This window comes from Ceratotherium simum, chromosome 3 (genome assembly GCF_057802395.1).
Source record: "Ceratotherium simum simum isolate JZ-2026a chromosome 3, ASM5780239v1, whole genome shotgun sequence".
NCBI lineage: Eukaryota > Metazoa > Chordata > Mammalia > Perissodactyla > Rhinocerotidae > Ceratotherium > Ceratotherium simum.
In genome coordinates, this window is record NC_141902.1 from 95,672,746 (window position 1) to 95,698,750 (window position 26,005).

Below are 26,005 nucleotides of genomic sequence, written 5' to 3' on the forward strand. Positions count from 1 at the left end.
GCAGGACTTGGAAATGTGTTTGTGTTTGGGGAAGAATGAGAAATATGGTGTGTTTGGAGCATAGGATGTGGTTTCAGCAGGAGCTGCAAGAAATGGAGCTGGAGAATGAGGCAGAGCAGGTCGTGGAGAGCCTGGAGGGATGGATGTGTCCTGAGGAATTAGTGAACGGCTTTAAGAACATGGCAAAATAATCAGGAACACATTGGCTAGGAAAGGGTAGACCAAGTCCTGGAAGTGATTGGCCATCAGGGCAATGAGTTGTGGAGATTTTATATATATACACTTTTCTGTAGAGGGTAGAATGGACTGAAGAAGGGAGAGGTGAGATACAGGGGTATGGAGCGTTTCTCAGCAGTGCCTAACACACAGCTTTAGTTCTGGTTGAACTGAATTGTTGAGTCTGTGCGACAGCTTGAGTGACATTTTTATGTCATTTTCCCAATCCATATTTTTAAAAATTTTTGTTGTTAAAGACCTTAAGGTAGTTATTAACCTAAAAGAATGTGTTTACTGTTAACAAAATCTGGGTCATTTGTGATCTCCTTAAATAACCTTTGTGGTAACCTTGGAATGAACATTTATTTGATGTCTGGGAAGTACTATCCTAGTGGAACTTATTTTATTTTGGGTTGTTTTTAATATGGAGCTGTTAATATAGCATTTCCAATAAGTGACCTTATATGTGAAATCTGTGTTTAATTACTAACGTTTTTGCAAGACTAGTAGAACTATACTATTCATTATAAGTCACAGATTAAGAACTTGTCAGGAAAATATTTTATGATTTGATTTATGTATGGAGATCCAAGAAAGCCAAGAAGACCTTGAGTCTTTATGAAACTGTGAACACACTTATTCCTACCATATTCTTGGCTTTTACCAGTTCTATTATATAATGAGTAAACAATATCTTTTTTGAATTTTTCCTCCAAAATATTCCCTAGCTTGAACTTTCCTTAGGAAAATATGATTTCCTAAGAGATCATTAAGCCTGATAGTTCTAACCAAACAGCACAAAGTGCATTTTGCTTCTCTGGATGTGTTTTCATAGGTTTCCCTTCAGTGTTTTTTTCCCCCTTTAAAAAAAAAAACTTTTATTGGATGTTTTATTGTGTAAACTATACATGTTCATAGTATAAAATTGGGAAACATAGATAATCAAAAAGAATAAAATAGAAAAGTGTTGTAATTCCATCACAGTTAGAAAATAGAAATAAGCCAAAAATAAGAACTCATTTGCAATCCCATTACATGAGAGAAGTTGATAAGGACATGTGAGGCTCTGTCCGTGCTTCCAGCAGAATTGGTGTGTTCTGTGGAAAGTATGTGCCCCAGCTCTCCTAACCAAGGTAGAAATTGCTTCTGTCTCCTTGCCCTGGGTCCCTTGTGTCTGTTGCTCTCAACGACTAAGGGCTGATTCTGCCTCACTGCGTCCCTTCAGCCTCTCTCACCTGCTGCTCACTCTCTTTGAGGGCTCGATCCATGCTTGTCCTCCCAGGGCACTGAGCCTTGAACTCTGCAAGCCCTTAGTATATGTTTGTTTGAGAAAATTAACAGATGCATCTGGGTCTGTGAATGTCAGTCAAGAATGTGTATTCCTCATGAAATAACCTAGATAAAATCAAATACTTTGGAAAAACAGAAGTATAGCTCTACTTGCAATATAGAGGAAAAAAGTAAAAGACTTCATTGAGATATCAAAAGAATGTTGTGGTCAAGCGAATCACAGTAGCAGATGTATTTGATCCAAGATGCGAAATGCTGACTGTGAATGATGATAGATCGGCTGCTGTACTTGACTGGATTTCCGGTCACGAATTGCGGTGGAGCATCAAGGAGGAAAATGCAGGCTTTGTCTGGGGTCAGAAAGAGTGGGGTTCTGCCCGGGCCCCTCCAAACCCTGGGCACGTGCTTCTCGAAGCCATAGTTGTTCACCTGTATATTGGGGATGGTAATATCCACCTCAAGGATTTGTTGAGAAGGTTAGAAAGAATGTAGAAAAAGTACTGGCAAGCAGTGCTCACCCTCTGCATATATAGTAGCTGGTTTATGCAGGACTACATTCTTCAGATCTTCCTCCATGCTGTACTTCTGAGTCTGGGCAAAGGCAGAGTCACAGAGTGACATGACGTGGGTTGACTCAGACTTGGGGGAAAAAAATCTATAGATAGTGTTCAGATAACAACTTATCTTACAAAGTATTAATAGCATGGAATTTAAGTAATTAATTAAGACAGCCTTTGGAGATGTTTGAAAAGAGGGAATTGGGAACAGTAGTACCCAACTGACAAACACAGAAGTTGCCTCTTCAGGGTTACCATCAGGCCAGCCATCAAGCTGATATCAGTCAGCCATATTTTATTATCACTAGATTTAAGAGCTGGGCTGGCCAAAGTGGGGCTGCTAAATACCTCTTCTCTCAGGAGGCTCACCACCACCAGACAGCCCAAGAATACAGACCCTGCTGTGTCTGATCCAGCTCCTCCTAATGGCTGTTTTCTTTCCTCCCCACAGCTCCTTCTGCCTCCTACCATTTGATGATGGTGAACGGCATTATTTCATATTTTTATTGTAACATTAAACTGTGTTCACAGATTCCAAGTCTGATTAGTTGGCTGCTTACTTGGCATTATGGTCTGCTTACTATTTTAAAAGAGCAGAAATATGCATTCATGGAATTCTGTAAGATTAGGGAGCTATGTCCAGCACGTTTATCGGACTTGGGTGGAGCATGGAAGCCACAAAGCTGAGCAAAGTGGCTCATAGATGGAGTGACAGGATCAGGGTTCAAACAGATCTCAGCAGGCCAGATTCTGGGCCAAAACCAACAAGAGGAAATTCAGTAATGATTAATGTTAAGTCTTACATAAGTAAAAATGGGAGAGAGCTGGCTCTACTGTCATTGTTTTGAGAAAGACATCATTTTGAAGAACAACAATCGCTTATGCTTATTGAGACATTCCCTTGTTACGTTTGTTGAGATGCCGCGTGATTTGCTTTATATGTGTTATTTTATTTAAATCCTGTTGGGGTAAAGATGATCATCTCTGTTTTATAAATGAGTTTTAGAAAGGTTAAGAAACTTATCCAGAGCCACACAGCTTTTAACCATTATGTGATACTGCTTCCATGATGAGATCCAATATATGGTGGGACTGAAAAAGGAAGGAAGGAAGGAAGGAAGCAAGGCAGGGAAGGAAGGACGGAGAGAGGAAGGGAGGGAGGGAGAGAAGAAAGAAAGAAGGAAGCTTAGATTCCATCAAAAGAAACCTGGATCCTAGGGGCAATGTGGGGTCTTTGTTATTCTCAGATACAGTGTTATATTCTGGACACTACATTTGAAGATTAAAAATGTGCAAACTTAAGTGTGTGCAGAGAGAGACAATATTTGTAAAAGAGCTGGGACAACTGAAGGCACCAGATCATCTGAGAAAGCTTGAGAAGGGTTTTTCTGTAGAAGAGGACGGAGACTCACCGTCCACTGCTCTGGAAGGATGTCAGTTCCAGGGAAGCAGGTTCTGTTACCCTACAAGGAAGAACACACAAACATGGATGTTCAGAAATGACCCTGCTGGTGCAGTAGTCTGTTCCAATGGGGCTTTTTTCTGAATGTTTGTGTTGTCATCATGCTTCTGGCATCCGAGGGAAGAGATGAAAACGGGATAGAAATCTGGGATATTATTGTTACCCTTTGAATAATGAAGAATACATGAGAAGGGCAGGGGTACTGGCTGGTAGGAAATAGCATTGGGGTTTCAAAACAAAATCTGACCATCTTCATAGCCAAGAAGAGGAGAAAAACTTGAGCACCCCTCTTGAGATGTCGTTTTTCTCTGTTTTCTTAGGGGGAAAATATCTTAACCGATCCAACCAGAGAAACCAAATGTTTGCATTTATAGCATGCCTATTTTAGTTATTTTAGAATCAAGATTCTTTTTTGTTTTTTTTGTAAGTAAAGGTGGAGAAGTTATGGAAAGAAACCTGACTCTAACTATAAACTCAACAGATGGGATAGTGGGAATAAAAACAAATTAAAACAATATTGCAAAGAACTCTCAACTTTCATTTTATAATATATACGATGATGTTTTTCAGCTTTTCACATTCAGCCTATCAGTATATCGAGTGACAAAATGAAAAATCAATTTCAGCTGTGTATATTTTAAACGTTTACCTAAATGATTTGGACTTACCAACCTAAAAGTCTAGATGAATGTATTAAACTGCTTATTGTATTTTTTATGAATTAAAACTTTATTTTATGTTATGGTACAGACGGGACACAGTTATATTTGGTGACGTTTAGTGTAGAAAATTGAACTGAACAGTGGTCTAATTAGAACAGTAAATAGTATGGGTTTAATTAGCCCTTATTCCCAATGACAGATTTGATCAGTTGCCAGATATTTATCCTTTCCTTTCACTTGACTGTTTCTGAAATATTGCTTCTAGTAGGGCTGTGTACTGGGCTATAAATAGGCAGCTTGGCAGGGAGCCATGAAACCTACTGGCCGGTGAGAGCTGGGGGAAAGTTATTGGAAAACCCCCTCCCCTCCTTGCTTCCAGTCATTATTTCCTCATTTCGCTTCTGAAGGTCCTTTCTACAGATCTGTCTCTTAATTTAATTTCTTTTGGTTGGATGAGGTCACTTGGCCTAAGGGCTTAAGGGGACCTGTGCAATATCCAGTTCAGTCGCATGGTGCCGTTTATTAGTAGCTCAGGGTTTCCTTCATAAACTCTGCTGTTCCCAACTTAGAACTTACCTATTAAATTCTGTCTGACTTGACTTTTCTGTGTGTCAACAGGAGGTGGTTTTCGTTTGTTTGTTTGCTTGCTTGTTTTTAATTAAAGCATGAAAGCGTTTGCTATAGAAAAATTTTTTTACAAAATGCAGAGAAACAAAAACAAGAGAAGTTAAAATCACCCAGAGGTGGGCACTGCTAACAATTTAATGAACCACACACTCCTCTCTCTATCCGTGTACACGTTTATCTGTAGTGAAAACGATAGAGGCTGATGTTGTTCTCTAAGGATTACCTTTTACCCCCAAAATATTTTTTAAAAAAGAAATTTCAAAGCCCATACAAAATCAGATAAAACTAACATCCGTTTATAGCACTAACTGTCTTCATCAAATTTAACATTCTGTCATATTTGCTCCAGATATTTCATGGGAGGGGGTAGGAAATAGAATATTCGGTTGGCATCCCTTTTGTCTCTTTCTCCAGCAACATTCACTCCTAGTCTGCATCCTCCATTCTTAGAGGCAATTTGGTGGGTTTTCATCCAGCTCATATATTTGTACTTTTGCTACTACATTTTTGTGTGTATATTCATACACCTATATGTTTATCTATAGGTGAAGAGATAGAAATGCCAAATGTGTTTTTATTTTAATGTAATTAAATCTATCAGTCTTTTCCTTTATAGTTTCTACCTTTGTTGACATATCTAGGACAGGCTTTCCTATATCAAGTCTATATGACTATTAATCTATAATTTTTCTAGGATTTTATGGTTTCAGTATTTTATATATATATATGTATATATATATATATATATATTTTTTCTGGTGAGGAAGATTAGCCCCGAGCTAACATCCATTGCCAATCCTCCTCTTTTTGCTGAGGAAGATTGGCCCTGGGCTAACATCTGTGCCCATCTTCCTCTACTTTATATGTGGGATGCCTGCCACAGCATGGCTTGATAAGCAGTGCATAGGTCTGTGCCTGGGATCCGAACCTGCCAACCCCGGGCCACAGAAGTGGAGCGCGCAAACTTAACCACTGTGCCCCCAGGCCAGCCCCGCTATAGTTTCAGTATTTTAATATAAATTTCTAGTATATCTGGAATTCATTTTGGTGTATTTTGTGAAGAAGTTATCTATTTTTTTTTTTTTAATCATTCATCACGTTGACTTGTGGTCCCATACTATATCCTTCTACTTGGGTCCATTTCTGGACTCTTCTTTTTAAAAATTTCATAGATCTGACTGCTATCGCTATGCCAATTCTATACTCTTTTAATTGAGGCAATTTCCCTCTCATTTCCCTTCTTGTACAGGTGTTTTTTTTTTTTGGCTCATGTAGACATTTACTCTACCAGATGAACTTTAGAATAATTTGTTAGGTTCCAAAAAGATTCCCATTGGGATTTTGATTGGAGTTGCTATAAATTTATAGATTAATTTGGAGAGAATAACATTTTTACAGTATTGAGTCTACTCATTTAGGACTATGGTATGTTTCTTCATTGATTCAAGTTACTTTAGGCCCCTTAGTAAAGTTTTGTAACTTTATTTAAGTAATACACATCATTTTTAAAAAATCTAAATCTACATCTATTTATATATTTTCAACTTGTAACTCCCCCTCTTCTCTTTTCTCTGGTATATCCTGGCATAAGTCAATGGCGGCAAGTCCAGAAGACAAATTAAACCAAACTATATTCATAATTGACCTTTCCCTATTTTCTTGGACCCCTAAAGCTTTACTTACTTTGTTTTCTTGGGATGGAGCCTCTCTCATGAGGTTCCCCAAATCCTCGTGCAAAAAGATTTCCTTGAAATTAGCACTGATATGTCTGACAGACAGGCAAGTCAGAATTTCGGGGGTGAGAACTTAGGTACAAGCTGGGACCCTGCTATGTAAGTTATAAAAACATAATAATCATAATCATAGTAAAAAGTTATTGATATTTAGACAATTTATTTAAATTGCAGAATGATAAAATTTCCAATTTAAAATTGAGCTTAGAAGCCATCTGTACAAAACATTCTTAAGGTGGAGAATATTACTCATATGCCACTAGTTTCCACATAAACCTATCTTGTATGGTCTTTTTTAATGTAGCCATTCCAAAGCAAAGCATTTTAAAGCAACTCTGGTCTCTGTGAACAGCTTAGGATAAGACTCTGGAAAAAGTGGGGAAGATTTAGGAGAGTTCTACCACATTTTCTATAATTTATTGTGTTTTTTCACATTCTAGACCTCAAGAAACACTCGTTCAGATGAAGAGAAAGATGGCAACTGGGACGCTTGGGGGGACTGGAGTGACTGCTCCCGGACTTGCGGAGGAGGAGCATCATATTCTCTGCGGAGATGTTTGACTGGGAGGTAAGTGGTGGCTTTACTTGCTCTTCTCTGTGGGATGGGGTGGGGGAGGGGGCAGCTTGCCTTCTTGCCTTGGAACGTACTATGATGGTGGTGTAACATCTGCTATGTCTAAATTTTGGTCAACCTCAAGTTACCATATTTAAATAATAATGGTCCCATTTTCATGAGTGTGGCCATACTCTATCCACATGAGGCTCCCAACTCATAGAAGCCAGGGGTAATAGACACTTTGAGCTTTGAGGGAGGGAAGGCCTGGCATGTTAAGTCACTGGCCCAAAGTTGTCAACACTTGGGGTAGGAGGTTACATCGTCTGGGTTCTGCCCTTGAGTTGTTACCATTTTAATTCATTTCTTGTTCACTTTCTCTGAGCAACCCATTGATTAAGAAGGTAATGCAAGTTCTGTTTTCACATCTTAGATATATTTATATTAAATATTTGTTAAAATGTAAGATCAGCTTCTTAAAAAAAACATAAATTTGTAATAAGCCCACATTTATCATTGCTTTTGAGACAATTTGAGGTAATTCTTCACAGGGCCATTTAAATTCTAGCCAAGGATTTTACCTCAGCTCTCAGGAAAGACAGAGCCCCAGGTTGAGGGAACCTGATTTGCTGCTCCTGGACAAAAGAAGACTCCAGGATCATGGCAGCCATTTTCAGATTTGGGATGTTGTCAGGTGAATGAGTAAATTGACTTTCCCTGAATAGCGTTAGGATGTAGAACAGAAACACAGGGAGAACATTTTTTGGCTCAAGTTTGGATTTCATCGAGGTTACTGTTTTATGATATATTAAATAGTGACCAAGTACCTCCTACTGTTCTTGAGTGCAGAGCAGGGCAGATGAGAGACTGTAGACGTGGCCTTTGGGAAGGAGGACTCTTGGTCCACTCCAGGAAGGCATGGGAAGGCTGCTGGAGACACTGTTGGTTGGTATCATTACCCCAGGGTGAGTTCTGACTCAGAGCACTGAACTCTAAGTAAATGGTTGCAGAACTGAATCCAGGGATTAGTCTTGTAAAGACAAAGTGGTATACCTTCTACCCCTATGCTATTACCTTGGCGAGGAAATAAAGGCCCTATTACTCTAGGTGTGTCAAGCAGCATGGAAGAATGGTAGGATATTGTGTTGTACTGGGATATATTTATTCTGGTGAGACCTGCAATAGAAGGGCCACACTCTTGTGGGCGAGGGGCAGGGAGGGGCTTCTTATGTAAGGGATAAGTTCTTTCCCACTGCTGGTAAGTCACTTGATGGAGTCTCTAGCACGGAAACTGGAGTCGAGAAGGTTAGGCTTTTGCACCTCTCTGTGGCCTCCAAATCTGAGTCTAAATAATTTGCAATTAATGGTAGGGTTTGGGTGGGAAAGGAGTGGGATTTACTTGTGTTTGTCTTTTTTTTAATAGTATATACTTGCATTTGTTAAAAAGAATTAGAGGAATATATTAAGGACCATGAATGACCACTTTTATCCTATTTTCCTGCAACCCAAATGCTTACATATTTATTATTTAATTACTTTTTAAGATTTCTTTGATTTTACCTGGAATATAATTTTGCCGAGTGATCTACCTCAATGTGTGAGTGAATTTGCATCGCCTCTTTCCTAACTGGGGTCAGCTGCTAATGAAAAGGCTTCGGGTAAGGAAGGGCAGATGATCAGCTTCTTCTGTCTTTCCTCTACCCATTCAGAAAAGGAGATTTGGGCAAGAGGAGAGGAGGAGGTAGAGGAAAGTTCTGCCTTGACTTTAGTGAGCAGGTGTTGGTGCTCTCTGGTTTGGCAAGTGTTTACAGTGGGGTCCTTCTATTATGAGCACTTGGATGGATTTTTCTGAGACACTATCTCCCCTTCTCCCTCCAATCCCTTGGGATCTCTTGCCTGCAATTCCCTTGAGTTGTGCTATTCATAAGCCTATGTCTTAGTAATTCTGTTCTTTCCTCAGCTCTGGGACAGCTAGGTATACTTTCAGCCTCTCCCTGTTTATGTCTGCTCCCTCCTCAGTGGCCGTCTGGGTTGGTTCCTAAGACAACCCCATTCTGGCTCTCTTGCATGTGGTCCACATCTCATTCACTGGAAACCCTCATGTGAACTTTGCTAAACAAACCCTTGAAGTTCCAGGAGTTAGTGCAGCAACACCTACTCTGCTTACACAGGTCACTGCAGCTGATCGCTTAGCCCTTAAATTTCTCAGGTGTGGATTAGACACCAACCAACTGCAGGAGATACATATTGAACGCTCCAAGAGGTGTCCCTAAAATTTCTTCCTCTTGATTTGGTGTTAGCAGATTGAAGCCCTCAACCCTTCTCTTTCTTGGTGGGGCAGAATGCGAGTTGGGATCATAGCATAGATTTCTCAAAGAAATCTTCAGAAGTCCTTCCACTATCTAAGTCTCCAGCTCGACTTTTTTTTTTTTTCCTGAGGAAGATTGGCCCTGAGCTAACATCTGTTGCCAATCTTCCTCTTTTTTTTTCTTTTTTCTCTCCAAAGCCCCCAGTAGATAGTTGCATATCCTAGTTGTAGGTCCTTTTAGTTACTCTATGTGGGACGCCACCTCAGCATGGCTTGATGAGTGGTGAGTAGGTTCACACCCAGGATCCGAACTGGCGAACCCTGGGCAGCCGAAAGGGAACACATGAACCCAACTGCTGTGCCACCAGGCTGGTCCCTCCAGACCTTTTTTATACCTTGGTGTGTGTAAGGAGTTTAACAACTGTGAATTAAACTAACACAGAGCCTGCTCTCATGGTTCTTATGGTCTAGGGGGACATACAGTAAACAAGTATGTAATCAAATTACATATAATTAAAAATTGTGTCAAGGGGATAGATAACCCCTATCTAGGGAAGTCCTCTGTGCTAAGGGTCTGTGCTGAGCCCTGACTGCTGAGGGGAAGTCAGTTATGTGAAAGGGGAGGGTTATGGGACATGAAATTCAGATAGTGGGAGCAGCGTGTGTAAAGGTGTTGGAGCAGGAAATGAAAAGAGGCTTTTATGTCTGGAAAACAATAGACAAGGGAGAAAGCAGAATGGGCCAATGTTGAAGAGGGTAGAAAGGTAGGCCAGGGTAAAGAATCTGCTTCTCAGACTTTTGAATTTCAAATACTAGTAAAGTTTCAAATAAAACTGTATTTGGAACTGACATAGGTTGTCAATTTTTTATTTGGTCAAATAAGGACAAAAATAAAAACAAACCAACAAAACTCAACAATGGGCTACCATCACAGACTTTTCAAAAAAGAATTACAATCAGAATCTTTTCATTTTAACATCAAAAAGTAGGGCATAATCTTAGATTAAAAGACCTACCTTTAAATTGAATTCATTTAGCTTTATGAAAATCCACTGTTTTGTCCTTATTTGTCTCACTTCACTTTGGACCAATAAAAACTATGACAGATATTAACTGTCCAATGATGGGAAATTGGGAACCAGAAATTGAGAAGTAAAATGTAGTAAGGGACCTAAAACTTGAGGTTCCAAGATCTCTGAAGGAAGTGATGTGCAGAAAAGTGACTTTGTCTGAGCCGTATGTTTCCTCCAGGCGTTCACCAGTTCTTAAGCAGTAAGAGGCGGAGAAGCCAAACAGACAGCAGCTGCCACGAGGCGGAGAAGCTGGCAGGTCTGTTGGCAGTCTCACGGTCCCGGGACATAAAAACCGGGATTCAAAGCCCTGCTAAACACTTCAGGTGCCCAGCGGGTGTCCCTGAAGCGCTCTACCCTGGGAGAAAGGGAAAATCAGTCCTAAATAGACGGCATAATACTAAGACTGAAACCCAGTCTCGAACTAGCTCAACCCAAATTTGAATAATAAAATCTGTTGCTATTCCAACTGTCTCCAAGAAGTTTTTGAAAAAAGCTGGTGTTTTGAAAAAGACCCTGGAGGAAGATGACATCAACCAGAGGTCATACAAGTTTTGATAGATCATGTACATAATTTGGTAAAACATTACCAGTCTTGCCATGAGACAAGATCGAGAGGAAAAAAACAGGCAATAGAAACAGGTACTGTAGTTATTAGAGCTGTGTGTTAAAAAACAAATGAACAAAAAAACAAACAAAACAAAATCCCCATAATAAATATGTTTACAAAAATAGATCACAAAATACAGGATTTCACCAGAGAACTGGAATCCATAAAATAGAATGAAATGGAAATTTGAGAACAGAAACATATGCTATCTAAAATTATAAACTAAATAGATGGCCTTAGTAGCAGATTAGAAACAGCAAAAGAGAGTGTAGGTTTGTGGAAATATCCAGGCTAAATTATGGAGGGGGAAAAACACAGAAAATAGAAAAGGAATCTATGGAACAAGGTGAAAAGGTCTAAAACATGTGTAATTGGGGTCCTAAAGGGAAAAGAGAGCTGGAGAGTAGGGTAGAAGCACTATTTGAAGAGATAGTAACCAAGAATTTTCCAAAATTTTCAAAAGTTATAAAGATATTAAGCCACAAATTCAAGAAACTCTACAAAACGCAAACATAATAAATTGCATAAACACATCACAGTAAAATCTTAAAAGGAGCCAGAGGGAAAAGACACGTTACCTTCAAAGGAGCAAAAATGAGGTCAACTGCTCACTTCTCATTAGAAGATAATGAAATTACCTGTTTAACATCTTGACAGAAAATAACTTATATTTTTTTTATTTTTTTTTTAATTTTTTGTTTATTGCAGTAACATTGGTTTATAACATTGTATAAATTTCAGGTGTACATCATTATACTTCTATTTCTGCATAGATTACATCATGTTCGCCACCCAAATACTAATTACAACCCATCACCACACGCATGTGCCAAATTATCCCTTTCACCCTCCTCCCTCCCCTCTTCCCCTCTGGTAACCACCAATCCAATCTCTGTCTCTATGTGTTTGTTTATTGTTGTTATTATCTACCACTTAATGAAGGAAATCATACGGTATTTGACCTTCTCCCTCTGACTTATTTCACTTTGCATGATACCCTCAATGTCCATCCATGTTGTCACAAATGGCTGGATTTCATCGTTCCTTATGGCTGAGTAGTATTCCATTGTGTATATATACCACATCTTCTTTATCCATTCGTCCCTTGATGGGCACTTAGGTTGCTTCCAAGTCTCGGCTATCGTGAATAATGCTGCAATGAACACAGGGGTGCACGTACCTTTATGCATTGGTGTTTTCAAGTTCTTTGGATAAATACCCAGCAGTGGAACAGCTGGATCATGTGGTAGTTCTATCCTTGATTTTTTGAGGTATCTCCATACTGTTTTCCATAGTGGCTGCACCAGTTTGCACTCCCACCAGCAGTGTATGAGAGTTCCCTTCTCTCCACATCCTCTCCAACACATGTTGTTTCCTGTCTTGTTAATTAAAGCCATTCTGACGGGCGTGAGGTGATATCTCATTGTAGTTTTGATTTGCATTTCCCCGATAGTTAGTGATTTTGAACATCTTTTCATGTGTCTATTGGCCATCTGTATATCTTCTTTGGAAAAATGTCTGTTCAGGTCTTTTGCCCATTTTTTAATTGGGTTGGTAGTTTTTTTGTTGTCGAGATGCATGAGTTCTTTATATATTTTGGAGATTAAGCCCTTATCAGATGTATGGTTTGCAAAAATCTTCTCCCAACTGTTAGGTTGTCTTTTCGTTTTGTTGAAGGTTTCCTTTGCTGTGCAGAAGCTTTTTAGTTTGATGTGGTCCCATTTGTTTATTTTTTCTATTGTTTCTCTTGCCTGGTCAGACATGGTGCTTGAAAATATGTTGCTAAGACCGACGTCGAAGAGCGTACTGCCTATGTTTTCTTCTAGAAGTTTCGTAGTTTCAGGTCTTACATTCAAGTCTTTAATCCATTTTCAGTTAATTTTTGTGTATGGTGCAAGATAATGGTCTGCTTTCATGTGCTTTGCATGTGGCTGTCCAGTTTTCCCAACACCATTTGTTGAAGAGACTTTCTTTTCTCCATTGTATGTTCTTGGCTCCTTTGTCGAAGGTTAGCTGTCCACAGATGTGTGGGTTTATTTCTGGGCTTTCGATTCTATTCCATTGATCTGTGTGTTTGTTTTTGTGACAGTGCCATGCTGTTTTGGTTACTATAGCTTTGTAGTATATTTTGAAATCAGGGAGCGTGATACCTCCAGCTTTGTTCTTTTTTATCAGGATTCCTTTAGCTATTCGGGGTCTTTTGTTGTTGCATATAAATTTTAGGATTCTTTGTTCTATTTCTGTGAAAAATGTTGTTGGAACTTTGATAGGGATTGCATTGAATCTATAGATTGCTTTAGGAAGTATGGACATCTTAACTATGTTAATTCTTCCAATCCAAGAGCACGGAATATCTTTCCATTTCTTTGTGTCTTCTTCAATTTCTTTCAGAAATGTTTTATAGTTTTCTATGTACAGCTCTTTCACCTCTTTGGTTAAGTTTATTCCTAGGTATTTTATTCTTTTTGTTGCAATTGTAAATGGGATTGTATTCTTAATTTCTCTTTCTGCTACTTCATTGTTAGTGTATAGAAATGCAACTGATTTTTGTATGTTGATTTTGTATCCTGCAACTTTACCATATTTGTTTATTACTTCTAAAAGTTTTCTGGTGGATTCTTTAGGGTTTTCTATATATAAAATCATGTCATCTGCAAATAGTGACAGTTTCACTTCTTCCTTTCCAATTTGGATCCCTTTTATTTCTTTCTCTTGCCTGATTGCTCTGGCTAGGACTTCCAGTACTATGTTAAATAGGAGTGGTGATAGTGGGCATCCTTGTCTGGTCCCTGTTCTTAGAGGGATGGGTTTCAGTTTTTCACCATTGAGGATGATATTAGCTGTGGATTTCTCATATATGGCCTTTATTACGTTGAGGTACTTTCCTTCTATACCCATTTTATTCAGAGTTTTTTTTTTTTAATTTTTTTAATTAATTTATTTTTTCCCCCAAAGCCCCAGCAGATAGTTGTAAGTCATAGCTGCACATCCTTCTAGTTGCTGTATGTGGGACACGGCCTCAGCATGGCCGGAGAAGCGGTGTGTCGGTGTGTGCCTGGGATTGAACCCGGGCCGCCAGCAGCAGATCGTGCGCACCTAACCGCTAAGCCATGGGGCCGGCCCTCAGAGTTTTTATCATAAATGGATGCTGTATCTTGTCAAATGCTTTCTCTGCATCTATTGAGATGATCATGTGATTTTTATTCTTCATTTTATTAATGTGGTGTATTACGTTGTTGATTTGCGAATGTTGAACCATCCCTGCATACCTGGAATAAATCCCACTTGATCATGGTGTATAATCTTTTTAATGTATTGCTGCATGCAATTTGCTAGTATTTTGTTGAGGATTTTTGCATTGATGTTCATCAGTGATATTGGCCTGTAATTTTCTTTTTTTGTGTTGTCCTTGTCTGGTTTTGGTATCAGGGTAATGTTGGCTTCGTAGAATGAGTTAGGGAGCTTCGCCCCCTCCTTAATTTTTTGGAAGAGTTTGAGAAGGATAGGTATTAAGTCTTCTTTGAATGTTTGGTAGAATTCACCAGGGAAGCCGTGTGGTCCTGGACTTTTATTTTTGGGGAGGTTTTTGATTACTGTTTCGATCTCCTTACTGGTGATTGGTCTATTCAAATTCTCTATTTCTTCTTGATCCAGTTTTGGAAGGTTGTATGATTCTAAGACCTTATCCATTTCTTCCAGATTGTCGAATTGGTTGGCATATAGCTTTTCATAGTATTCTCTTATAATCTTTTGTATCTCTGAGGTGTCTGTTGTAACTTCTCCTCTTTCATTTCTGATTTTACTTATTTGTGCCTTCTCTCTTTTTTTCTTGGTGAGTCTAGCTAAAGGTTTGTCAATTTTGTTTATCTTTTCAAAGAACCAGCTCTTGGTTTTATTAATTTTTTTCTATTATTTTTTTAGTCTCTATTTCATTTATTTCTGCTCTGATTTTTATTATTTCCCTTCTTCTACTGATTTTTGGCTTGGTTTGTTCTTCTTTTCCCAGTTCCTTTAGGTGCATTCTTAGATTGTTTATTTGAGATTTTTCTTGTTTGTTGAGATAGGCCTGTATTGCTATAAACTTCCCTCTCAGAACCGCTTTCGCTGTATCCAATAAATTCTGAAAGGTCGTATTTTCATTTTCATTTGTCTCCAGGTATTTTTTGATTTCTTCTTTGATTTCTTCATTGACCCAGTCGTTGTTCAGTAGCATTTTGTTTAATCTCCACATATTTGTGGCTTTTCTGATTTTCTTCCTATAGTTGATTTCCAGTTTCATCCCGTTGTGGTCAGAAAAGATGCTTGGTATCATTTCAATCTTCTTAAATTGATGGAGACTTGTTTTGTGGCCTAATATGTGATCAATCCTGGAGAATGTTCCATGTGCATTTGAAAAGAACGTGTATTCTTCGGTTTTTGGATGGAACGCTCTGTATATATCTACTAGGTCCATCTGTTCTAGTGTGTCATTTAAGGCCAATGTTTCCTTATTTGTTTATTTTTTTGTGAGGAGATCAGCCCTGTGCTAACATCTGCCAATCCTCCTCTTTTTTTACTGAGGAAGACTGGCCCTGGGCTAACATCCGTGCCCATCTTCCTCCACTTTATATGGGACGCCGCCACAGTATAGCTTGACCAAGCAGTGCGTCGACAGTATAGCTTGACCAAGCAGTGCGTCGGTGTGTGCCCGGGATCCGAACCGGCGAACCCCGGGCCGCCGCAGCGGAGCGCGCACACTTAACCGCTTGTGCCACCGGGCCAGCCCCCCCAGTGTTTCCTTATTGATCTTCTGTTTGGATGATCTATCCATTGGTGTAAGTGGAGTGTTAAAGTCCCCTACTATTATTGTGTTACTGTCTATTTCTGTTTTTATGTCTGTTAATAATTGCTTTTTATATTTAGGTGCACCTACATTGGGTGTGTAGATATTTACAAGTGTTATTTCCTCTTGTTGGATTGTTCCCTTGATCATTATGTAATGCCCTTCTTTGTCTCTTTTTACAGTTTTTGTTTTAAAGTCTATTTTGTCTGATATGAGTACTGCTACCCCAGCTTTCTTTTTATTGCCATTTGCGTGGAGTATCTTTTTCCATCCCTTCACTTTCAGTTTGTGAGTGTCTTTAGGTCTGAAGTGTGTCTCTTGTATGCAGCCTATATATGGGTCTTGTTGTTTTATCCAATCAGCCACCCTATGCCTTTTAATTGGAGTAGAAAATAACTATTATAATAGAATTCTCTACTTAGCAAAAATATCCTTCGAATGTGAAGGTGAAATAAATATATTTTCAGACAAACAAAAACTGAGAGAATTCTTTACTATCTGGCTTGTGTTAAAAGAAGTGCCAAAGGGAGTTCCTTAGGTAGAAGGAAAATGATCCCATACAGAGGACAGAAATGCAGGAAGAAATGAAGTGCAATTGAGAACATAAATACAAATGAATGTTAACTGTTTAAAGCAATAACAGTAATGTTTTGTGGGGGTTTAAATATATGTAGAATTTAAAAAAACAGGGAAACCACAACGTAAAATTTGGGAAGGGATTAAATGGAGTTAAGGTGTTCTAATGTCTTTGAATTGCCCAGAAAATTGTAAAAGTAACTAATTTACATTTGACTTTTCAAAGTCAAGGATGCATGTTGCAGCTTCTAGGGTTACCATTAAAAGCATATAAAAGAATTATGTACCTAACCAACTATCATAGAGAGAAATAGAATAATGATAAAATATTTGATTGGTTCCAAAGAACTCAAGAAAGGAGAGAAAAAAGAACATAGAGCAAGTGTGACAAATAGAAAACAACTGGTAATATGGTAAATTTGAACCCCCCAATATATCAGTTTTTACATTAGATGTAAATGGACTAAGTACTCCAGTTAAAAGATAAAGGTTGTTAGACTGTAAAACAAAAATTAGGTACTGTTCACTAGAGACAAACCTTAGATATAAGGTCACCAAAACACTGAAAACAAAAGCATACAAAAAAGCTATAATGTGTGACACTAATTAAAAGAAAATTGTTCAAGCTATACTAATATCAGACAAAGTGAAAACTAAGGAAAGAAATATTATCAGAAATAAAGAGGGATCGTGAAAATACAATATATCAAAACTTGGAGGATGTACCTAAATCCATCCTCATAGGGAATTTTATAGCCCCACATGCACATATTAGAAAAGAATTGGCTGAAAGCAATCAATGGTCTAAGCTTCCATTTAAGAAATAAGAGCATATTTAGAAAATCTGCATATATGTATATATGTATACATATGTATATGTATGTATGTGTGTGTGTGTATCTCCAAGTCCCTCCAAGTATCAGGGAGCTGCATTAGAGTCAGAGTTTGATCAAATCCCTTGTTGATTCAGTTCTGACTCTCCGTGGGAAAAATGCCCTTCTTCTGTCTGGGTAAGAATCACTGCTTTAGATCTATTGCAGCTTTGTGTCAGTACGGAGAGTGAACAGGAAGCCACAGTTGAAGGCATTTGTGGGAAGGAACATTGCCTTTCTGCTAATGAATTTCTTTTTCTGTGATTTTTGTGGCTTTTCTTTATTTGGAGATAGTACTGCAGAGACTCACACTTCACTTAACCCTCCAGAGTACCCCAGTCCATATAGGCACTGAGTGTTTCATAGGGCCCCCCATCCAGTGGAATCTTACCTGCCTCTACATTTTTGTCTTCTACTAGCCACCCCCATGCCATTGATTGCCGGGAATTCTGGCTGCATCATCTGTCACTTCGATTTAGTGAGTATTGGGGGGGTCTCCTGTGGATCTCTGCCACAGAATTCAAAAGCAGTCTTCTTTTTTGTGTACAGTGAATAGTATATTTATGCATTCTCGTTTAATTCAGTCTTGCTTACACTATACATTGACGTTTCTGGCTTGTATATAGCCTCTATGAATTTCCAGATGTGACGTAGGGATGTTAACTTATTAATGTACTCTGTTGGTCATTTCAGTAGGCATTTTTAAGGAGAAGGAGTTGAATATATGTGCTCAGATTACCATCTCTATTTAAAATCTTTCTTTCATGTTTTTTCCTGAAATTTTGCCTCTGGTAATTTGGAAATTATACGCGCACACACACACACACACACACACACACACACACACACACACAGACACACATATCCTGTTTTTATTTTATTGATAATTGAATTTAAGGTGTTTGAAAACCATGTTTTAATAATTACTTTATAACTATCAATGCCAATAACCAAATAGTTTCTTTTGATTTCTCTCTATGTAAGCTGATAAATATTTTATGCTTTTCTTCTTCATTCCACTTCCTGGGTTTCATTAGTATAATATGGGATTTTATACTCAATTTATTGGCATTGTTTTTCCCCTTTATATCTTTTCTTTCATAATCATATTTCAAACCATGTTGAAGCTTAATTGTGTATGTGTGCGTCCATTATTTCAGTGCTTATTGTCAGTCTTTTCAGTTCTTCATTTTGAATCATCACTTTGTTGGCAGGGATATGTTTTGAGCTGTGCTTCTGGAATTTTAGTGCACATATGAATCACCTAGGGATCTTGTTAAAATATAAACTTTGATTCAGTAGGTCTGGAGTGGGGCCCAGGAGCTTTCATTTCTAACAAATTCCCAGGTGACATCAATGCTGCTTGTCCATGGACCACACTTCAAGCAGCAAGCCTTTATAGCCTTTTTAATTTCAGGAAAAAGTTGTCAGTCTTATACTTTATGAGTCCTCATATATCTGAAAACGTCTTTCTCTTGCCTTCACACATAAACAGTGAATGGCTTATTTAGGTATAAAATTCCTGAGACACAGCTTTTCCCTCTCAAGACTCAGAAGTTCTTTTTCCATAAAGTTTGGTATACAGTGTTGCTCATAGAACTGTTGGCCCAGCTTGACTTTTGTTCTTCTTTTGTAGATAACCTGTTAGTTCTCTCTGGCTACCTATAGAAGTCTTTATTTTTTCCTCAAGTCAAGAGTTTTACAAGGTTGTGTCTAGCTGTCAGTCTGTTTTTATTTATTTTTCCTTGGCACATGGTGGCCACCTTTGTCATACAGATTTAGATTCTTTTTTATTGTAGGAGAAATTTTCTTCTCTTATATCATTCACTGTTGGTTCTTGCCCATTTGTTCTGGCCTCTTCTTCATGAATGCCAGTTATTTCTGTCTCTCTTCCGCTTTGACTATGTTGTCTCTAATCACTTTCATCTCTTTTTCTTTTCCTGTGTATTTGAGAGTGATTTTCAAGATCCTTCCCACTTGAATTTTTTTTTTCTGATGTGTTAACTTCTAATGAAGTTTTAAAATGCTGCTATGGCATATTTGTTACCTTATATTCTTTCCTTCCCATTAAACCTGGCCCTTTTTGTGTCTATTGTTGTAATCATCTGCATCTTATCATGTATACTTTTGTTTCTTTTTTTAGTGTGATATCAGGCTAATTCTTACTTATTCTTCAAGGTCATCCTCGTTTAGCAAGCCTGTCTTGACACATTGGTCTAACTTTGACGTTCCTCTTTTGTGCTTCATATTGTTGGCAAAATAGGACTCCTTTTAGGGAAGGGACAATGACTGCCACTCCAAGGTCTAACAGTATCTAACATGTGATTGGGACCCAAATAATGTGAATTGAAAGAGTAAATAAGTGAATTCATACTATCACCTCACATGTTTTGTCAATACTCTTCCTTCTGCCTAAAGCATCCTTTTCTCCTTTTTCTGGTTGACGCATAGGTGACCTTGAAAACTCCTTCGAATCCCCATTTCTTCCTGTATGCATTTGTTGGCAGTTCCTACCCTTTACTCGGTTACATGCAACTCTTCTGTGTCTCCTTAGGATCTCGTGAATACTTTTATCAGAGTTCTATTTCATTGTGTTGTTTTATATTTCTATTTCCACAATTGAAACAAAATTTTAGGTGGCGTAGATGGTGTCTTTTATCTCTTTATCCTGTGTCCAACATTATTACTGACATATAGTGGAAATTTAGTAAATTTTATTCCATAAATAAGTAGATAAATGCATTAATAAATTCCAGGGTTGATTAAAAAAAAAAAAGCCTGCTTGACTATAGTATGGGTCTGTGGGATAGGTAAAGAATATTGAAAACTATGTTGGAGAATACGGACTTATTACAGTGAGATTTTTAAAAAGATTTTACTTTATTTTATTTATTTATTTTTTTTCCATATAGGTACATATATATAGTTTAGAGAGCCAAAAAGCTCAATTAGGCTTGAGGTGAAAAACAACAATCTCCTGATCCCCTTCCTCCCATTTTCTCATTCTCCAGGGGCAACTACTATTAACTCTTTTCTTTGATTATTTTTATATTTATTCTAAATTTCTAAATAACACGCTAAATTGCAACTTCATGGTTGTTCAGTTGTAGGCCTTATCTCTTAGATTCATACTTTGGAACAAGAGGATTTGGCAGTCTTTCACACCTCTTGTTCCCTTAGTGCCTGTGCTCGTGCGTGCACACCTGCTCTCTCCCTCTTTCCCCTCCAGTCCCTCGTTCAGGGTTATATGTGACTTTGTCTAGACCAATACTCATGTTTAAATTGTTATGACTGTGTCTCTATACTATGCACAGCTGAGTCATGTGATATACTGTAATTATTTTTCCTTTCCTGAGTATTTTTTCTGTTCTCTAGAGTCAATGATTGCCTTGTCTTTTGTTTGCTTCTTTTTTTAGTTTTCTACGTTTATTGCTAATTCAGAAAAATTAGTCATTCTAATTTTCACTCACTCTTCTAATTTTCATTCTCGTTCATCTTCTTTTAGACTTCTTTCCTGGAGAATTCGTAATGGCCTTATGCTGAATCAGTTGCTCTCTAGCTAGGAACTCAGGAGGCGTCCTGGAACCTCATCTTACTGTCGTCCTGGATCCGTCACTGACCTCTCTCCTGCGTTAGTGCTCCTGTTTCCTCATCACCTCTCTTCCTTTTTCTTAATTACCTTCTCGTTTTTATGGAGTACATTGTTCAGGAACTTCCTGGATATCTGAAAATATCTTTATTTTACCCTCAAACTTGAATGATGGCTTTCCAGGTATAGAGTTATATAGAAATTATTTTCCCTCAGAAACTTGAAGGCATTGCTCCCTCATCTTCTAATAATAAATGGTGTGTTAAGAAATCTGAAGGCATTCTGCTTTCCTACTTTTTTTTTCTCCTCTCTGGAAGCATTTAGAAGCATTTGTCTGCTCCAGGTGTTCTGATATTTCATAATGCTATGTCTTGCTATGTCTTGGCGTTGGTCTATTTTCATCCATTGTGTTGGACACAGATTGGACCCTTTCACTATGAATATTTATTCCTTTTGGTCTCAAATTATTTCTTTGATGATTTTTTCTCTTCATTTTTCTCTGTTCTCTTTTGTTGAAACTCCTATTATTCAGGTATTAGACTTCCTATTTTCCTCTCTTTGTCCATTTGCCCTACTTTCTGGGAGATTTACCTAACTTATTTTCCAGCTCTCTTACTAGGTATTTTATATCTCTTTCTTTCTCTCTCTATTTTTTTCTGAGGCTTTTTTTTTTGTTCCTTAAATTTATTTTTAAATAGCATTCTGTCCCTGATTCCCAGGTGCAGTCCCTGATTCCCAGGTGCAGTATCTTCTCTTTTGTCTATGAGGATATGAATAGGCTTTTGGGGGGAAGTTTTCTTCTTCTTGCATAGTCTCAGTTCCTTCCAAATTACTGGCTTCTGGTTTTTGTTTGTTTGTTTGTTTGTTTTTGTCACTACATTTCATGTTAGAGCCTTTTCTAAGATTTCTGGTGATCCTTATTTGCTTGTTCATATTTAAGGAAAGGACTTGTGAGCTTAATTGTGGGGAGAAGTGGCTGATCTATCTCATTGCTTGATGATGTCTTTAGGTATTTTATTTTGGGCTGCTCTGATTTCTCAGACAAGGGCCTTCTGATTTCAATATTCTAGAAACTGAGTGGGGCGGAAAGCTGGGGTCTCAGCATTAAGTACATTCATTATTATTCAATCCTTTTTTTCAGTATGGTACCTTTGCCCTTAATTGTACCCAGTTATCTCTTAGTCCAGCAACTTTCTGTTTTACCCTCTTTAGACAATAACACACAGAGTTTTGCCAAAGTAAGGAAGGGGATCTTGGAGTCTAACTGCTTCTTAAGCAGACTTTCAACCAGTTTATCCCACTTTCAGAAGTATCTGATGTGCCACTTCTGGAGCCTTTTGTGAGTTCTGTAGAGCAAATTGAGTTACTTCTAGGAATTCCTTACAGCTGTCTTAGGACTTACCTTTCTTTGGTCTACGAAGTCCAAAGATATCCTTAGTACTAAGTAGATAGGTAGTTCCATAACTATGATGGAAATTGAAATTGTAATAAAAAAAACCTTTTTACCCCCAATCTCCAGGCCCAGATTGTTTCACTGGAAAATTCTACCAAGCTTTTAAAAAAGAATTTATACCAATTCCACACAATCTCTTTCAGAAAATAGAAGAAGGAACACTTCCCAATTCATTTTATGAATCTAGTATTACTCTCATACCAAAAACAGTCAAAGACTAACCCCCAAACTACAGACAATACCCCACATGGATATAGATAGAAAAATTATCAATAAAATACTATGAAATAGTATTCAAAAATGTATGAAAAGAATTATACACCATGACCAAGTGGGGTTGATTTCAGGGATGTAAGGCTGGTTCAATATTTGAAAGTCAATCAATGTAATTTAGCCAGTTAATAAACCAAGGAAGAAAAAATTCACAGGATCATATCAATTGATGTAGAAAAAGCATTTGACAAAGTCAACACCGATCATGATAAGGAACTCTCAGAAAAACAGGAATAGAGGGGAAATCCTCAATTTGATAAAGAATATCTAAAAAGCTATAGCTACCATTATATGTTATACTTAATGATGAAAGACTGAAAGCTTTTCCCCTAAGAACAGGCAAAGGGGAAACTTTTGTTCAACCTAGTGCAATAAGACAAGAAAATAAAATAAAAGATATACAGATCAAAAAGAAGAAATGAAACTGACCTTACTGCAGATGACATTTTTGTCTCTGTAGAAAATCTCAAGAATCTACAAAATAACTCCTAGAACTAAAAAATGAATTTGCCAAGGTCACAGGATGTAAAATAAACATACAAAAATCTATTTTATTTCTCTGAATAGCAATGAATGCATAGACACTAAAATTAAAAATACAATACCATTGGGATCAGCCCCATGGCGTAGTGGTTAAGTTCAGCATGCCCCACTTTGGCAGCCAAGGTGCACAGGTTTGGATCCCCAGTGTGGACCTACACCACTCATCAGCCATGCTGTGGCGGTGACCCATATACAAAATAGGGGAAGACTGGCAACAGATGTTAGCTCAGGGTGAATCTTCCTCAGGAGAAAAAAAAAATACAATACCATTTACATTCACTCAAAAAGATTAAATACTTAGGTGTAAACCTAACAGAACATATGCAGGACTTGTATGCTGAATACTGTAAAATGCTGATGAAAGAAATCGTAGATCTAAATAAATGGAGAGACTGTGTTCATGGATTGAAAGAGTTAAAGTAGTAAAGATAGCAGTTCTCCCAAATTGATTTACAGGTTTAACCCATTTTCACTCAAAATTCCAGCTTTTTTTTTGTAGATATAAACAAAATTATTCTAAAATTTATATGGAAAGGCATAATCCCTAAAATAGCTAAAACAATTTCGAAAAAAAAACCCGAAATGATAGAGTAGGAGGAATCAGTCTACCTGATAGCAAGACTTATTATATAGCTACAGTAATCAAAACCATGGTGTTGGAAGAGGGATAAGCACATAGATCAATGGGAGAGAATATTTGCAAACATGTATCTGACAGAGGCCTAGTATCTATATTAAGAACTCTTAAAAATCAACAATTAAAAAAACAAACAATCCAATTAGAAAATGAATGAAAGATATGAACAGATATTTCACCAAAGAGGATACACAGATGGCAAATAAGCACAAGGAAAGATGCTTAACATCACTAGCTATTAGGGAAATGCAAATTAAAACCACAATGAGATATCATTACACACTATCAGAATAGCTAAAAAAAAAATAATAGTGACAACACAAAATGCTGGCAAGGATGCAGAGAAACTAGATCACTCATACATTGGTGGTGGGAATGTAAAATAGTACAGCCACTCTGGAAAACTGTTAAGCAGTTTCTTAAAAAAATAAACCTGCAACTACCATACAACCCAGTAGTTGTACTCCTGGGCACTTATCCCAGAGAAATGAAGACTTGAGTCCACATGAAAACTTGTACATTAATGTTCATAGCAGCTTTACTCATAATATCCGAATGGTGGAAACAACCCAGATGCCCTTCAGGGGTGAAGAGTTAAAAAAAACTATACTACATCCATACTGTCCAATGAATACTACACAGCAGTAAAAAAAAAATGAACCACTGATACATGCAATGACCTGGACGAATCTCCAGGGAATTATGCTGAGGTAAAAAAAGCCATTATCCAAAGGCTACATACTATATGAATCCATTTATATAATATTCTTGGAATGACAAAAATTATAGAAATGGAAAACAGATTAGTAATTGACAGGTATTGAGGAGGTGAGGGTGGGAGGGGCGAAGGTACAACTATAAAACGCAACTTGAAGGATCCTGTGGTGATAGAAATGTTCTATATTTTGACTGTATTAATATCAGTATCCTGATTGTGTTATTGTACTATAGTTTTACAAGATGCTACCATTGGGGGAAACAGGCTTAAGGATACATGGGATCTCTTTTCATTATTTCTTACAAGTGCATGTGATTTACAGTTATTTTAGAATAAAAGAGTTAATTTAATTTAAAAAATACCTAGAAATGCCGGGTAAAATAGGACATAATTTTTTTTTTTTTTTTGTGAGGGAGATTAGCCCTGAGCTAACATCCGTTGCCAATCCTCCTCTCTTTGCTGAGGAAGATTGGCCCTGGGCTAACATCTGTGTCCATCTTCCTCTACTTTATATGAGATGCCACCACAGCATGGCTTGATGAGCGGTGTGTCAGTCCACGGCCCAGGATCCGAAACTGTGAATCCCGGGCTGCCGAAGCGGAGCGCACGAACTTAACTGCTACGCCACCAGGCTGGGCCCAGGACATAAATCTTTTTAAAAATAAAGCTGAATAAAGAGATATTCCATGTTCATGGATGGAAAGACTCCATATTGTCAAGATCAGTTGTTCCCAACTTGATTTATAGATTCAATGCAATCCCAATCAAAATCCCAGTAAGTTATTTTGTGGATATTGAAAAACTGATTCTAAAGTTTATACAGAGAGGGAAAAGATCCAGAACAGCCAATACAATATTGAAGGAGAAGAATAAAGTTGGAAGATTGACACTACCTGACTTCAAGACTTACTAAAAAGCTACAGTAATCAAGAGAGTGTGGTACTGGTGAAAGAATAGACAACTAGATCAATGGAACAGGTAGAGAGACTGGAAATAGACCTCCATAAATACAGTCAACTGATCTTTGACAAAGGAGAAAAGGCAATGCAATGAAGCAAAGACAGTTTTTTTCGAGAAATGGTGCTGGAACAACTGGATATCCATGTGCAAGAAAAATGAATCTAGACAGAGACCTTACATCCTTCACAAAAAGTAACTCAAAATAGATCACAGGCCTAAGTGTAAAACACAAAACTACAAAACTTCTAAAAGATAACATAGGAGAAAACCTAGATGACCTTGGGTATGGCAATGACTTTTTAAGTACAACACCAACACAGGCACAATCCATGAAAGAAATAATTGATAAGCTGGACTTTATTAAAATTAAAAGCTTCTGCTCTGCAAAAAACAACGTCAAGAGAATGAGAAGACAAGCCACAGACTGAGAGAAAATAAATTCAAAAGACACACCTGGTAAAGGACTGTTATCTA

The 26,005-nt window shown here is 37.8% G+C and overlaps 1 protein-coding gene across 1 annotated transcript in view; it reads left to right on the forward strand.

The window, feature by feature from the left end:
* ADAMTSL3 (ADAMTS like 3) overlaps positions 1-26,005 on the forward strand; it is a 366,781-nt gene that overhangs the window by 91,370 nt on the left and 249,406 nt on the right. The window contains exon 4 of the mRNA XM_087429032.1: positions 6,988-7,115. Coding sequence (XP_087285158.1) covers positions 6,988-7,115 — 128 coding nt within the window. The remainder of the gene's footprint in view (positions 1-6,987; positions 7,116-26,005) is intronic.